Source organism: Pieris rapae, chromosome 10, assembly GCF_905147795.1.
Source record: "Pieris rapae chromosome 10, ilPieRapa1.1, whole genome shotgun sequence".
NCBI lineage: Eukaryota > Metazoa > Arthropoda > Insecta > Lepidoptera > Pieridae > Pieris > Pieris rapae.
The window spans coordinates 7,477,228-7,495,633 of record NC_059518.1 but is presented as its reverse complement, the minus strand read 5'-3'; the positions used below and the strand labels follow the sequence as shown (position 1 = coordinate 7,495,633).

General features: G+C 32.2%; 1 protein-coding gene across 1 annotated transcript in view; it reads left to right on the top strand.

Annotated features, from left to right (window-relative positions):
* The window catches only part of LOC111000968 (neuroligin-4, Y-linked), a 48,478-nt gene extending 32,556 nt beyond the window's left edge, over positions 1-15,922 (top strand). The window contains exons 4-11 of the mRNA XM_022270595.2: positions 3,464-3,616; positions 6,332-6,532; positions 7,271-7,769; positions 8,055-8,145; positions 10,423-10,596; positions 11,239-11,390; positions 14,206-14,324; positions 14,461-15,922. Coding sequence (XP_022126287.2) covers positions 3,464-3,616; positions 6,332-6,532; positions 7,271-7,769; positions 8,055-8,145; positions 10,423-10,596; positions 11,239-11,390; positions 14,206-14,324; positions 14,461-15,434 — 2,363 coding nt within the window. The 3' untranslated portion in view covers positions 15,435-15,922. The remainder of the gene's footprint in view (positions 1-3,463; positions 3,617-6,331; positions 6,533-7,270; positions 7,770-8,054; positions 8,146-10,422; positions 10,597-11,238; positions 11,391-14,205; positions 14,325-14,460) is intronic.
* The last annotated feature ends 2,484 nt before the right edge of the window (positions 15,923-18,406 follow it).

Sequence of the window (18,406 nt, the reverse complement as noted above, 5' to 3'; positions counted from 1 at the left end):
TGAGAACATATTGAAGCGGTTAGAAAATGGTGAAATTTCGGAAGACGATTCCACCGACAATGAAGATGACATAGACTATTATTCGAGCCAAAGAGATCGTCTGATGGAGCTAGATGATGAAGAGGATGTAGGTAATTTTCCGACTGACCCAAACTTGGATGCAGATCCGCCTGCAGCAAACGTAGATACCGACATGCAACATAATTTAGAGACTGTTGAACGAAACCCAACTCCTACAACCAGCAGCCAGAACAACCTGCAAACTGCACCTTTCAACTCTAGAAACTTAGTGTGGAGAGTAAAAAATATGGATTTAGTCCAAAATGCTTTCCAGTTTGCTGGAAATACTGAGTATTCACAAGAAATTATGAACTTAGACACTCCATTTCAGTTTTTTTCTTATTTTTTCGGTGAAGACATTTTGAGATTTCTAGTGGACGAGTCAAATAAATATGCCTTCCGAAAGAATCCCAACTTTACAGAACCTGTAACTGTCTTAGAATTACGTAAATTTATTGGAATTCTTATTTTTACTAGTGTATATCATTATCCTAGTGTCCGGTCATACTGGTCAAACATTACAAAGTTTGAACCCATAGTACAAACAATGAATCGCAACAGATTTGATAAAATTAGAGAAATTTTTCACATGAATGACGACTCTAAACATTTGCCCATTGATCACCCCCAGCACGACCGACTGCATAAAGTAAGACCAGTGATAGACTATTTGAACAAGAAATTTATTACTTTACCATTTGAGCATCGTCTATCACTAGACGAGCAGATGTGTTCCACAAAAATGAAACATTTTATGAAACAATATTTACCCAACAAGCCCCATAAGTGGGGATTCAAATTATACGTGTTATGCTCTCTGTCTGGTTATGCCTACAGTTTTGAGATTTACTCGGGAGCTAAGGACATGGACCGTTTACCTGGCGAACCAGACCTCGGAGCTGTGTCGAATACAGTTATTCGATTGCTACGACCAGTACCAAGGCATGTCAATCATATAATTTATTTTGACAATTTTTATACGAATATTCCTCTGGTACATTACTTGACCAACGAAGGTATTTATTGTCTTGGAACAGTACAGAGAAACAGGCTTGGAAAGTCGTGCAAGTTGCCGGAGAAACGGGAGATTATGAAATCCAACGTACCCAGAGGAACATATCACGAAAATGTGGCCTCTCACGAAGGCCTAGAATTGTCGGCCACAAGTTGGAAAGACAACAAACAGGTATTATTACTATCCACGTATGTTGGCGCTGAACCAGCGGATACTATAACCCGCTACGAAAAAAAACTAAAGGCCAATATTCAAATATCATGTCCTCGGGTTGTAAAAGAATATAATGCACACATGGGCGGCGTTGATTTGATGGATAGCTTCATTGGTCGATATCGCATTCGCATAAAGTCGAGAAAGTGGACAACGAGGCTCTTCTACCACTTGTTAGACATGACTGTCATCAATGCTTGGGTACTGTACAAAAAGGTAAACACAAGGAAAGGAAAACTTCAGAAGAATATTATGAAGTTAGCAGATTTTAGAACTGAGCTTGCCGATACTTTATGTAAATATCAAAGTCACTCAAAAAATAAAAGGGGCAGACCCAGTACCAACAGTCAACAAGACAATACAGTACCCTCTAAAAAACCCCGGACAGGTGCACAAGTACTACCCCCAACTGACGTGCGTTCCGATTGTATTGGTCATGAAAAAATATTTATGGAGTCTAGGAATAAATGTAAATTTAGTAATTGTAGGAAACTTACCTCCTGGTTCTGTAAAAAATGCAAAGTATCGTTATGCGATAATAAAAACAATCGATGTTTCGCATTATTTCATGCATAGGTCATTTAAGATTTCTTTATGGCCATAATGCCTGAAGTATCAAAATTGATACCCGTTTTTTTTTTTAAATAAATATGTAAAATAAATATTGTGATTTATTTAGCTATTTTTCCCTTCATCTAGACCCTCAAGCAAATACAGTAATATTTAAAAAAGAAGACTCGCGTAAATCAGGCTACTAAGGGTTAATAATGCACAACGGCAAAATTAATCTACCAATCGTCAAACACTAAGATCTTTTAAACTACACTTTCATCATCATCATCATCACTAGGCGTTTTATTTGGTCCATTTCTAAACGTCGGCTTTCCCCATTATGCTCCAGTTTGTCAGTCAGTCTAATGTATGCAAAACCGTAATTTAACAGTCGCTTAAAATAATCTCATGAATAATAAATTAAGTGATACTGAGCGAACGCTGTTAGATGTATTAATTACTAATATTACATGATTACCTAGAAATTATGGCTAAATAATATAATAAAAGGAAACGATAACATAGTAAGGTTATTAGGTAGCTTGGAACTTTTCAAATTAAAAGAGTAATTAAATTCTATTCATTTATTACATAAATGAAGTTTTTTTGAGTAAATTTTATTTTCGCTAATATACCAGGGCATGTCTGATATGCTATTGCCTTCATTCAATGACATATAAATATATAGGTCGCTATTTTAGGGCACAATATTTCATACTATTATAGTGGCGTGTGTGGCCTATTATTCACCGGAACAGTTTTAATAGAAAAAGTACAATAGTAACGTATACGTAACGTAATTTATAATGTCTTTTGATTAAAAATATAAATTAATTTAATATATACTATGGTGCTAGCTCTAAGATGTCTCGATATATTTTATTTATACCTAGGTTTCATCTTAAATGCTTTGCGAAAGTATAATCTCATCTCATTTCATCAATTAAATCTTTATGGATTATAATTTGGGGTGAATCCTTAGTGAAAATGTTACACTATTTTTCGTCTAATTTTTCAATAGGTTTATTATATGTTAATAAATAATGTAATATAGCAAAACGCACTTGTCACAATTATACAATTTTAAGATTAGAAGACGTACCTACATAGCAGTGTTGGCCTAGTGGCTTCAGCGTGCGACCCTCTTACCTAAGATCGTAGGTTCGATACCCGGCTGTGCACCATTGGACTTTCTTTCTATGTGCGCATTTAACATTTGCTCGAACGGTGAAGGAAAACATCGTAAGGAAACCGACATGTCTTAGACCCAAAAAGTCGACGACGTGGCACTGGAGGCCGATCTACTACTTGCCTATTAGAGTTAAAAATTATCATGAAACAGATTCAGAAACCTCAGGTCAAGACCTATGGAGGTTGTAGCGCCACTGATTTATTTATTTTATTTAAGATTAGAAGACAATTCGTAAGTAAGCCTGCTTGTAAAAAAAATTGTTGAATAGTATTTTTTTTAAACCTGTATTATTTTCCAACATTGTTTAATATATAAATGTGTTAATTTAAACTATGTTAATAGTTGACTTCATACTGTTTTAGTTACAGCCTGTATGCTACAACTCTCATGCTGCCTAATGTCTAATACAACTAACGAAGCCTTTGTTTCAGTTGGTCCGACGTTACTTGCGAAGTATCCCGTGGTGATTTTCATACATGGCGAGGCTTTTGAGTGGAACTCCGGTAATGTGTATGATGGGTCTGTACTGGCGAGTTACGCGGGACTTGTTGTTATTACTATAAATTACCGGCTGGGTATATTAGGTATGTATTCATTTTATGTTTAGTATTATTAATATAAAATTGTTCATTTGCACACTAAGAATACATTTAATGAACTTATGAATAGACATGGAACACAATTTGGTATTTTTATAAAAATACTCATGATATTAATTCCATAATATAATAAATATCAACATTGCAACAATAAGTGGCGTTTGTCATTTCAGTAGATTTGATAATGATAATTTCGAGTATTTTAAAGTTATAAATAAACCTCTTTAGAAGTCTCTTGCTGCTGACTTTATTATATTCAATGAATAAAATTTCATTTAAATCATATGGTAAACATAGGAGTTGCATTTTGTATATATAAAACTATTTTTGTATTGCTTATAAACAAAAACTAGAAACGTGCGGTATTTTATAAAATTTTATGGACCCAATGAGAGTCTAAGTGCGGAAACTGAGTCCACTAACTGTTATTTAATATAAAAGATTTGCATGTATAACTCTTAATGTATTTTCTTTAATATTAAGCGTTTTGTTTAATACGCGCTAATCTGGCAATACTACGCATAATAATCCGATGGCCACACTCGCTCGCATAGTGAAGGAAATAATAGAAAGAATATTCGTGTTAGCTTACTTTCCTATTAAGGAAGACCAAGGGCCATGCCTAAGACAAAAAAAATTCGGCGTGTATCGAGCACAGAAGGCTGAGGCCGACTTGCCTATTAGAAAATTGTTATAAAAAACATACAGAAATCTGAAGTTATAGCGCTGTTTTTTATCTTTTTAGGGTTACGGGTAAGGAATATAAAATATACTTATCAATTAACAACTAATTGTAAATTTTGAAATCTATTTAAACTGTATTTATAATATCATAGTAATTGGGATAAAATTGTCTCTAGATAAAAATAAGGTATATATTACACATTACACAATAAAATGTATACAAAAATTACTTTGATTTTATACCAACTGGATGTGATTAATCAATTTGCACTGTATTAACGGAAGATTAATTAGATAAAGTAATTAGTAGTCGACGGGACCTAATTTTGTCCTAATGTAATTAATTTTGTTTCCGCATTGCGCTAAATTTAACGAATTATTATGTAATTATAATAAAAAAATTGCCACTGAATTTATTAATTGTAGGAATGTAATTAATTAAAAATAAGTAAATCTTTAAAAGGTAATTGCATTTTATATAGAAACTAGTCATTTTTCGACTTTATTCGATTGATTTTAATTGATGTAGTCTTTAATTTACTACTTAAAATCGAAGTAGAAGTTAATAAGCAATAGTTTTTATACGTTTTACTGTATTATCTCCTACACTTAACATAGTACATTAAAATTCAACGTTGAAGCGTGCTATATATTTTCATTGCAATATATTTTAAGTACAGGCACTGTCGCGTTTTGTAGTTACTCCAAGCACTCCGCTCAAAGCCATACATACATGAAAATGTCGCGATAATGAATTCATTAAAATTTAAATTACTTCAGTAAATCCATACGAAAGTATGTCGTATGTTTAGCGACATATAGTTCATATTGGAATAAAGTGCATTAACATTAAAGTCACTACAAGAAATGTTTAATTAAGCAAAGTGAAACGTGACGAAGCCATCGTTGAAGAACTTGCATAATTTTATTGAACGCTCAAGAATAATCAAACTTTCTTTCATTTCAATTTTTTCTACTACTTAAGGCGCTTCAAATATACATACATAAACAACGGAATTCATGGAGCCTTGTTTTAAGGGAAATTAAATGTTAAACCTTAGGAGGAACCTTATTTCAATACAAAAAATCATAAAACAGCAGTGGCGTGATTACGCTAATTTAGCAATCGCTTATAAGTGATCTCTTTCAGGTAATCCGTAATAAAAATAGCCGAAGAAGTGTTTAAGCAGATAAGATATGAAGTAAACGTAATAATCTTATTCATAAAAATATTATAAACAATGTCATTTTATGTTAACAAGTATTTTAAAAGTCTTCACTTCGTCAATTTTAAGCAACTTTCTATCTATTTGTGATTTGTGAAATTATAAAATTTATATTTTCTTTTATTTTTGTAATTGTGCATATATTTTTATGTATTTTACAACCTACCTAACCTAACCTTACATTTCAGTATTCCTTATTATTATTTTAAATTTGTAATTGTATACATCTATATTAGTTTTTAAATTGAACTATGCACCCCTTGATATGTCATTTTTCTTACCGGTGTTGCTTAATTATAATTTCTTAAGAACTCTTAATTATAAATTAATCCTTTTTGTAATAAGCCTCTTACTACAAATAACTGGAAATGCTGTTCTAAGGTTCTTACTATATCGTTTGTTACCGTGTTAAATGCGCCTCATCCATTTATAAAAGGAAATGTTTCGATAAAATCTCCTAAGTGAAATTTTTCCTCGTGGGTAATTTATTTTGCTTCAAGACGGGTTTTTATTACTTTAAAGATAAAGGTCGGGGATCATTTCCCCAAAGAATCTTACAATTTTCACTACCGTATGGTCTTAATCATAGTTTTTATCGGTATATTAAATTCTACACAGTACATGTACTAATTATTTAAAACAAATACTTCAAATTATCAACAGTCGTAGACAACGTAGTACATCGCTTAGATGTTTAACTGAATTTCTCATGTGTGAGCATTTTCTGCGATTCGGTTTGTACCACTGCGTCGTTCATCGATCATATATTATATATTTATCATCTTTTTAGGTTTTCTAAACGCAAATCCAATACCTCACGTAAGAGCAAGAGTAGCAAACTATGGACTGATGGACCAAATAGCCGCATTGCATTGGGTGCAGCAGAATATTGCACTATTCGGTGGGGATCCTGGAAATGTTACCATGCTTGGTCATGGATCCGGGGCTGCATGTATAAACTTCCTCATGATTTCTCCTACAGTTATGCCAGGTTTGTACATACGACCCAAAACTTATAAGACAAAAATAATAAGATTTGTGTATTGTTCAATTGCTTTAATAATAATTGAACATAAAAAAAGCAAATTTGTAATATACAACAAAATGCCGAAAATTGAGATTCTATTACAGGTGTAATAGAATCTCAATTTTCATGAACATATGGTTCAAATGATTGATGATATCATAAAGTAACCTAGAAATAACAAAAAGTGAATTGTTTTGGGTTATAATGATAGTTGACTATGTAATTATAGTAACATGAGTACCTCAAAATCTTTACGAAAAAGATATAAAGCAAATTCAGTAATAGAAAAAATATAAATAGGCTATATTTATATTTTTTAGCGTAGTTTCTTAGATATAGTATCAATTAGATCTACTACGATTACTAAAATCTGTGTGTAAAAGTTTAAGTGTATATAATACAAAATTATATACACGACGCAAAACTTTAGCGAAAAAATAATACGATTTGTATATTTTTCAATTGCTTAAATGATAATTGAACATATGTAATAACATATTATCCGTCTGTTATTTGCTATTTTGATTAAACATTACTTATATGAAAAGATTCTTTACGAAAATCAAAAGTGCTGATATTTATTGACCTTGAGTAAATATTTAAGTTTTGCTTATTTTTATTTTACTAATAAATCTACTTGTCTTAATACAAAGAAAAAATAACTTTTTGTATATAGTTTTAAATAGATATTTTTCTGTTTAGGTCTGTTTCACCGAGTAATCCTACTATCAGGTTCAGCTTTAAGCTCTTGGGCGTTAGTGGAAGATCCTGTGAACTACTCCGTCCAATTAGCTAAACAATCAAACTGCACCTTACCTGAGGACATCGTAAAGGACCATGAATTGATCGTCGATTGTCTCCGAGAAGTGCCCTTACAAGAACTTATGTCTGCAGAAATAAGTACTCCGAGCTACCTAACAGCTTTCGGTCCCTCGGTCGACGGGGTTGTCGTTAAAACCGACTATGCGAAGGAATTGCTAACATTTTTCATACCAAACGACCTACAGGGTTTCACAAGCGTTTCTGGAGTGAACAATTTTAAGGCGGACAAAAGGAGCGGAGATAGAATTTTCGGGATAAGAGGAGGACAGAATAAATATGATCTGCTATTCGGCGTTGTAACGAGCGAGGCACTCTGGAAATTTTCAGCTCAGGACATTCAGAATGGTTTTGAGGGCGAGAGGCGGGATAGAATAATACGGTGAGTGTGTTTGGGTAACAGATTGTTTGTTCGTCTTGTTAGCATGTTTCGTTGTGAATAGGAAAGCATTTTACATTTTCCTCCCCAGTGATTCGGCCTTTGCCTCCGCAGGGATTTATGTAATGCATACTGTATGGAAATGGATTTTTTTATATAAGTATAATATATGTTACTGATGTGAATTGAAATTAACAAATTAGACACTTTATTCGAAATATATAATGTTAAATACTAATACTAATAATGAAGCTACTGAAGCATATTTATTAAAGTTTTTTTTTTTAGGACGTACGTGAGAAATGCCTACACATATCACTTGAGTGAAATATTCTTCACAATAGTCAACGAATACACGGATTGGGAAAGAACTGTTCAAGTAAGTGATTTTTACTTACAAGTTTTGTGTTATTTAAGTGAGATACACCTGAAATTTTAGAGGTTTAGTTAGTAGTTACAGTCACACAACAATATCTTTTCACGATTTCTGGAGCTGTTTCGTGTTTTTTTCCTTATAGGCAATATATGTATGTTATTACAATACGTGATCAGCTTTCTGTGCCTGATACACACTATTTTTCAATTTTTTTTCCATTTCCTTCATTCCTTTATTTTTCATTGTACAAGAAGGTCCTATTTGGGCACAAAGAGAGACAAGTCTGATCACCTGCTTGCCTATTAAATATACAAATGATCATGAAACAGATACATAAATTTGAAGCCCAAATTTGCTTCCACCAAAGCGGATTCTTTGAATATGAAATCATCGTTACGTGTATAGTGGAGTCCTTAATGGGTCTAGCAAAAAAGGTTGTAGTGCCACTGAATTTTTTTTTTATAATTATAATAATAAATAAGCAAGGTCTCTATGACCTACAAACAAAAATATATCCTTTTTTCTATAATAATCTTTATTCAACAAATCTTCTACAAGCAAGGTATATAATATAATGATGACCGAAAGTTATCTATCGATTTTCGATTACTTAGCGACGTGATTGGAAAGCAAACTTGTAAGATACATCAACCTGCCGAAAATTGAGATTTTATTACAGGTGTAATAACATGTGGTTCAAATGATTGATGGTGTCATAAAGTAACCCTGAACTTACCTCAAAATAACAAAAGGTGAATGTAATGTGTTACAATGATATTTGTTCCTAGAAACAGTATATATATATATATAACAGATATCAATAGCTCTCTACTATAATTATTAAACTAGTTTGAAAAAATATTCTTGAACGCAATACTTAATACTTTTTAAGTAAAGGTTACAATGTGTGACACGCAATACTGGTATACTATGAAAGAAACAAACAGAAAATCGATAACCCAGTGAGTCTGCGACAAATTGAAAATTGATTTGATGGAAAAGATTCGACGAATGATACAAATTCTATTACATTAAAGGAGGAAACTCGAAACAAAAGTCATTTGGGCCAAATCACATTTATAACAAAGAATAGTATGAAATTACATTAAGTCAGACTCGTAATAAATATAATCCATGTGTAATACAGATTTTGTTAAATAAAAAATATTTGTGTGGTGTACAAAATTTGTAATAATCCTTATTTCTTCTTTCGTTCGTTCGTTCTTTAGTTCTTTGATTTCCATACTTAATGAGACAGAGGATTTTTGAATGCGTTTTGGCTAGTTTATGCAATTCCGTAATGGAGATGTGATTGTCGATTACCTGAAAAATATCCTATAATCATATAAAGTTATGTTGGTTGAAGAAGAGTTTTCAGAGTCCAAATAGTAAAATAACAAAATTAGATTGATTAAAGAAATAAGTAATGAGATTTCACTTAAGTTTAATAGCTCAAATTATCTCTGAGCGGTAATCAAGCAGATTAAGTAGAAAGTGTGGATGCTTTTCCAATCTTATTGAAATACGAAACCCATTCGTGTGTGCTCATTAGATCTCCAGACGACATTTAGAAATGTGAATCCGTTTACTTACATTTGAGAGATTTCTTGAAAGCAATTTACTGGTTTATTTGTATTTAATATACAAATTTGATAACCTGGTCTAATTAAATAATATGTCTATTGTCTATGTCTAAAGAAAACACTTTTTTACCGGATTGAATCAAATAAAATCAAAAATCATTTATTCATATAGGTAGCATAGCAAAGTAAAAAAAATTATAAAAAAAAGCTATGTATATATGTAAACTTATAATTATTTAACATAATTTTAAATTTATTCGACGTTTCGCGTGCTTTACAGCGTGAGTGGTCACGGTGACTGAAGACAAAGGGTTTTGAATGTCAAAAAAGTATCATAGCTGTAGATAGTGTATTATCTGTATTTATTTCCCCGGAGTTGGTATCGACTTAAAGATGAACGTGGTCTATTTTAGGGCAAAACATTTTTCGCAAATTATGTAAACACATTTTAATGAATGAAAAATTAAATAGTACTGGAATAAAAAATAATTTGGGTTAATAAAAATAACCATTTGTGACTTATTAGAGCTATTTTACACTCGTAAGACTGAGTGCTGTAATGTAGGTGAAGTTTGAAGATAGTGTAAACAAATCAAATAATTAAATATATTTAAATCATTTAAATGCCTGACCAATTGTGACATTATTTAGTTGTATCAAAAGAAACTTTTAAAGTATAACATACATTTTTTAACAGCATCCCATTAATACACGTGATGCGGCAGTGTTGGCATTATCCGATGCTCAATATGTGGCCCCATTGGTGCAAACTGGAGATTTCCTTAGTGTGGCAAAGAGTTCGCCAGATTCTGGGCCCAATGCGTTTTTCTACGTCTTTGACTATCAGACTAAGGATGGAGACTACCCCCAGGTACATATTATATGATACCACCAAGATTGACATAAATCCACAAAACAAAATCTTAATATATAAATCTCCTGTCACGATGTTTGTCCGCGATGGACTCCTAAAGTACTTAACCGATTTTAAATTAAAATGGCACACCGTGAGTAGTCTGGTCCTACTTAAGAGATCGGATAGCTTAGATCTTTAATTATAGTCGCAATTTTATTTTATTGCAAATTATTTGTTTATTATTTGATACAATTCTTACAGATGGCGCTGTGTTAAAAGTACCAACATTTCACATAAGTTCTCCTACCGTTTCCCTTGAATAGTTTACTACTATGTAATATAACAAAAACCTCAGCCACATAAACGCTTGGCCGAGTCTGCTAGTAATATATTATATAGGTTGTTTTTGAGTTAGTCTAAATAAAAAAAAGTTCTTTAAGACATGATTATATGTGATGACTGTACAAAGAAATCTACATACAACTGACATCTTTTCTATAGCTGATAACATTTACCGTCTGCATAATAAAATGTTACTTAAAACTTTGAATCAATTTCAATTTCTAGTTAGATTCAAAATATTCTTAATTTGAAGTTTAACGTAATATGTTTGGAGCAAAATTCTTGAAAATATACTAACCGAATATCCCATTACAGAGAATGGGTTCAGTGCACGGTGAAGAGCTGCCTTATCTATTCGGAGCGCCTCTTGTCGACGGTCTGGGACACTTTCCCAAAAACTACACCAAGTCTGAAGTGGCCTTGTCTGAAGCTTTCATATTGTATGTGGCTAACTTCGTGAGAACTGGGTGAGTTTACCCCGTTTTTCACTCGATCATAAACATTAATTTAAAGACAATAATGCAATTCTGTTACCTAATTGTCACGGTGATATATGATTTCTAGTATTTAGGTTTATATAATCAAATAGTAATTTTAAATATAAAAAATATATTCAGTATATTATTTTCAATGGTGGGTTACAAGTTCCTATGAATCAAATACGATATCAAGTACGAGCTTATTCTAAGAGTTTTTTATAAGATTAATTGCAATTTCGCATTTTCTGATATCTCTACAAGAATCTGGGTTATAACTAAAAGCATTAAGAATATAAAATGGTCTATGTAACATATTGCGGAGAATGCTGTGGTAAGCCTCGTATTGAGGTTACCAAGTGACACATTGCGTGCCATATGTTAGGGACCGCTTGCGGAAGGAATTGACTTTACAATATTTTTACTAGACATTAAGCAGATTTATATCACAATGTGTTTGTAGCTACAGTAGCTTTAAATATTCACAGTAGTAAAATTGAGCGGCGGTATCACTTAACATCAGGTGAGCCTCCTGCCCGTTTGCCCCCGGTTCTATAAAAAAAAAAGAAACTAAATCCAAAAAAAAATCAGTTTTGGGCTAACTATGTCTGTCTAATTGTGGTTCGCGGTAAAAGAAGTAAAATTATTAGTATAATTTATATTTATAATTCAGTCTTTACAAGGATAATATTTTATCTGATTCAAGATATATTTATGACGAAAAGCAACAGAACAAAGCTTTCATTAAGTCGGTAGTTTGCAAAATGATTGCCATATAAACCTTATTTATCAATCACTAACTTGATTATTTCGTTGCTTAAATAATTTAATAACTATCTTAAAGTTTAAAGTTAATATATATAAAAGTATGTATGTAAAATGATTACATATTGTATGAAATATTACTTAAGTCTACACTAACTGTCGAGGGCGATAGGTATTAATTAAATGTTATAATCAAATAATCAAATGATTAATAATGTAAATTTAATATAAGGTTTCATAAATGAAAATACTTGGGTCCTATTTTGTTCGGCAGAGAGACGCTTTATTATGATCGTGAGTTATGATATCTTTTCATACTTATTGATATTTAATTTAAGCTCACGGTAGGTTCGACCTTATAAACCTTATGGCTTTCGATGTCTTATATTATTATGAATTAAATTGTTTTCTTTCGACCTTACATTACTATTTTTACATTGTTATGCATTACCAAGTGTTGGTATGATATATGTATACGTAGTGTAAATTAAGTAACATTAGTCATGACTTTTTATACGATTCGATGTATATTGTATACATAAATATTAGAAATAGTATAATATGGAAACATCACCTTTAAATTCTGCTAAAAATAAAATTACTTAAAATTATATGATATACTAAATAAATACTATCATTAACATACTAACTGTTAAGACACATCGTCTATTATCTACGTAAGAAATATAAAACGTCCCTTTGTAGTTCGCAGTATATCATGAGTATTATACTATATTATTTATATTCTAGTTTACCAACAAAATGGACCAAGGAATTCACATTACACCCTTGAGAGTACTTGTCTCGTACACAGACATTTGCAATTTAGAATGTATTTTAAAGGCTGCACGCTAACCGAAGATTCCTTTGTTGCCCAGTAAAATAGAGAAATTCATTTGGGACATAGGTAAAAAATTTTAGGAACATTACTAAATCGGCTAAACATTGAGAAACAAATTCTATATAAAACTTGTATAATATAAAAGCAATAACTGTGCTCCGGTTTCGATTACAGAATCATTATACTTGAAATTGTTTAATACTTATCGAATCACATGATATAACAAATAATATCCATTGGGACAGATACTTAGTTTTATTGAGCGTTTTCCCCGAGATAAATAATTATACGGTTTTTATCTACGTATGTATTAAAGAAATATTTCGCTATGGTACCTTAAATTTAACCTGTATAAAATCAGTTTAACTTATTCCAAACGGAAATAACCGCATCCCAACCCCAATCTTGGCCACAGCATTCCGCACTGACCACTTTTACACAACTGTTGCATAAAACGCTTCATATATTCTTGTGAGACTAAATTGCCCTGTACGACGTTTTGACAGAGATATATTTCTACGGAATAACGCAAGGGTTTGGTAATTCCTTACCAAAACCTTGATTGATGTCTACTAGCATTCATTCGTTAAGCATTCCGCTCTTATTTACTTTATTATTAGGAAATTTTATTTAACACTTTTAATCAAGGCAATTTTTGTGCGAAAGTCTGAAATTAATATAAAATATTTAAACTCTTAACATTATATTAAGTTTAGCAAAAAAGCGAAGTAATTTATTTATTCACACTTCGTTGCAAAGAAACACAAATAACACAATACATAAAAAATACAAGGGGTGCAACGGGTGGCCTAATCGCTAACAAGTGATCTCTTCCAGGCAATCCTAGTAAGAAATTTAAAGCAGTAATGAGGAATAAAAGATTTTATTTTTGTGTATTAAAAATTAAGGTCGTACTACTTAGTTGTCTTTCCGATCCGCAGTCGTAGCTAAATATGAATAAACTCAGTATTTCAGTGCTTCACCGATTTAAATCAACTTGGTACGATACCAAAGCTAATATCTAACTTGAAACCGAGATGCTTCAAGCTTTAAGCTGCATTAATGACTATTTTAAGCTTAAAATTCGAAACAATTTTAATTTACAAATAAGTGTACGACTGTAAGCTGCAATTGGAAATCCAATTTAAAAGTCTGCTCTCGGCTTACAACGAACTTAAGGCTTTATTTTCTCTTTTCTAGGAATCCTAATGAGGTCCAGCGACAAGAGTCGGTACTTCCGATTTCAAGGGAGAGGAATAAATACAAGAGCATCGTATGGGACGAATACGACACTTTGCATCAAAAATATTTAGAAATAGGTACTAAAATGTTCAATTGAAACTGAGATTCCAAACTCAAATATTATTTAACGAAACAACTACTTCCGCCGGAAATTAATGTGTAAATGAGTCATGTATACGTAAATACGTTTCCTTATCCAGACTTCTATTACAGGAATGAAGCCACGTATGAAAAACCACTACCGAGCTCACCAGCTGTCCGTCTGGTTGCGGTTGATACCGGAAATCCACCGAGCTGGCATGAAGGACGTCATCGCAAAACACAACCTATTCCGAAACCACAACGACCCTGAAATGTACGATGGCTTAGTTCGGGCCGATCCCCTTACGCGGGCGAATTACTACGACCCCACATTGGAGCTCTATCGCAAATCCTATAATGTAACGCTCGATATACCCACAACCACCATGGACACCCACGTCACAACTTGTATCAGCGTCATGTCCGCTCGCCCCGGCGCCCCTGTCACTCAAAGCCAACCCAACAATTCACAAACTCAAGACGTTTCTAATTTAGAAGTGGCCAGCTACACAGCTTACTCAACCGCTTTGAGTGTAACAATCGCAATTGGCTGCTCTCTGTTAATCCTCAACGTCCTAATTTTCGCCGGCGTCTATTATCAAAGAGATAAGACAAGATTGCAAGTTAAAGCTCTTCAACAACAGAAACGGAATCACAACTCCACTTATGATACTTCGAAACATCCGCATTACTTCGTCGGTCATTCCCAGAGTTCGAGCACGATTGTCGATATCGACCATCAAGATAAAAACGCGATCATTGCTATGACAAATCGCGTACCCCACTTTACGAATACAAATTGCCCGAACGTCTGTCACACGGGGATTCAAATGGCGAGTTTGAAGACAAGCCCCAATCGAGGCCAGTGCACTACCTTGCCGAGAAAGGTTGGGTTCAGTTATCAAAATCAGATTTGCAACGCGTCGAATTGTATGACATTACCGAAAAATGCTACGTTTATGAGTAGTGGCAATTTGCCGGATGTTCAGGCTCAGACTGGACAATCTCAGACGCCAGGAAATGGTTCCATACAGCCAACATCGCCTCAGCATTTTTCTCAAAAGTCTAGAGTCCCACAGGCAGCAATGTCTGAAATGAATGTATGAGAAATGGAAGATATTTACAATTATGTGTAAAAGTGAATTTAGTATAATTAGGATCACTGCTATACATAGTTGTAAATATCGTTATGCGTCTATGTAAATAAATATTATTGATGCTTCGATTTTCAATAGTTGAATGTTCAATCGATCAATAATTTATAACTCACTATTTTTTAAATTGCTATTAAATGTCTCGTTTAAATTAACTAAGAAGTGTCTTCTTTTTACGCTGATAAAAATCTTAAGTCTCTTTAGACTAACATTTCTGAAATACCTTTGACGTAACAACATTATCGTATATGAACATTTGCGATAAAATTACACTTAATTATTGAAAATCGTCTCTAAAAACATAAATTTTAATGTTCATAGGTTAAGCGACGTCGTTTAATTTTATGTAAATACATTCCATTATGAATGGATCAATAAATTGATTTCCGTAATTCAAACCTCATATTACAGAATTATAACTTAATTGATTCACAAAAGCCAGGCATGAGAATGGTATGAGGATGGAATAAAAGAACCATTGAAAAAAACAAAAATAAAATACGTTTATTTTGGAACATAAGATCATCATGGTATCACTTATTCCCCGTCATTAAATACGAGCCTGTTGGCATCCCTACTCATCGGCAAAGAAGACAGAGGGTGTTGGCCGAGAAAAAAAATCTCGGTACTTTTTAAAAAAAAGGAAATCATCAAACAATTCTACAATATTTAAAAGAAATATAGCAAATTAACTAGAATAGTCTCCTTGGCTTACGTATACACCATCAGATGATATTCGTATGAACAAATACAATACAAGTCTAAGTCAAGCACTTTTACTATAACTTATACCAGATATCTAGATATATTGGTATCCCAAATGACTTTAAAATGCTACCCCATATTCAGTGATACACACCCTGAATCCATAAAAGTACAGTATTACGATCGTAATGCAAGTAGTAATAGTTCTGCCATTACAATCCAGATGACTTTCCTGCCCGATATCTAAAAAACACATCAATGATGAGTGTAATTCAAATGAGTTGCCGGTAGACTATGAACCTTTAAGCCGTGTGTTCGAATTACGACTATGCATTTATAGATTGTGATTTATATATGCGCAGTCACTCATACGGTGAAGAAACTTTCTTGCTTGTAATGAATTACTTAATATTGTTGAATGAACGTAAAATACATACAAAAACCTTCAAATTTTATTGAGATTTGTAATTCTTTTAGTATTTTACCTACATAATATTTTACTACTTTGCATTTTTATGGGGAAACCGTATACTCTAAATACGATTAAAATAATTGTGTCGTCTATGACTGGCTTTTGTGTACACACGCTATAATAATGTCATTTAAAATGGCGTCATTGTAAATAAACTAGTATATTAAAGACTGTAATAATGTAAAATTTATGTATAGTATGTAACATTTTCTTGATTTATTTCCTATCCAGATTGAGATTTCATTCAACCAAATATTTACTTGATGTAACCATTCGTGTCTTCATTTATTTGTGTTGTGTAATATATAAATGTGGATTTCGTGTTATTTCGCGTCTGGTCGTTAGGTTTTTTACACATGTAGCGTTTCGGGGTAATTATACTTCCTTTTAAATTATATTTGACAAGATGTATTACTATATAATCAGAATCAATAGACTGTTTTAAATGACCGATGAATGTATGCTATGGCAATTTCAGAAGTACTTCTGTGTCCTACAAACCAAATGCCAGCTGTCTACAATATCTTAGTCCGTGGTCGTTATTAAATATTTATATATTTCTGATTTGAGGCCTATGTTTAGCATTAGCTGACAGGCTATAACAAACAACTTCTATTCTTAAATATATTACAATTACATTCATGTTTCATATTAGTCTACAATCTTACTCGTGAACGCTTTATGTGAAAAAGCCTTAAACATTCGTCTTACTTTCTATCATAATAAATAACAGTTATGAAATCTTATGAGAAGTATCAAATAAATTATTAAGATATAATAAAGTTCGTGACAAAAATATGAATTTTTATTTTCTCTCCTTCGCGAATATACAGTGAGGAGGGCGTGGTTTATAAGGCTACAAAAATCTTCCGGAAGCGATTCAGACTTCATAACAATTACCTTCGACAGAGAACAGTTAATATTTTTATGGAGATAACTTTAATAGGAAAAATAGCAAATAAGAAACGTTTTAATATATAACTAATCCAAATATAGACTAAAAGTATTAACAATAATTTTAATTGTAGTGGTTACATATTTATATAAAATTTACAATTAATCTCATGAAAGATTAATGATACCTGACTTATCATGAACAAAAAATACACTTTCAATGAATACACTCCTCCTTAAGCCAGTACACCACATTACGCGAAACGATAAAATACCTACTTTGAAATAATTAATCGATATTTATATAATGTGTACCACTGAATAATTACCATATTATGGTGTATCCGTAAAACATGGTAATTCCTCTAACTATATCATAGATAATTCAACGATAAATTAATATTTAACATCGGCTAATCTCATAATTATAATGATCTAATTATCTGTAACATGCAAATCCCCTGACTCTAATGATGATCTCGTCTATCACAGCCGATTTAAACTCATAATACTCGATAATGGTTGTATTATTATGTTTTATCAGCAATTTTGGGTTAAACTCCACTGGATGCTTACAATAGTTGCTTATTAATGAACTTATACGGACGTAGTTTAGGTTGAAATCTTTCGAATTGAATTATTATTAGTTCACAACAGTGTTGAGTGCTAAACATTGATGTGATGTGACAGATCACATTGTATTTCTCTTAAAAGAGACTGAAAGTGGTGTTTTTTTTTCAATTATTAATTATCCTTTTTAGTCAATTAGATTAGACATAATTTACTCTAAAATCTTAAATTGAGATAGATATAATTGCCATATATGTATTTGTTATTAATAATCAGATGAGCA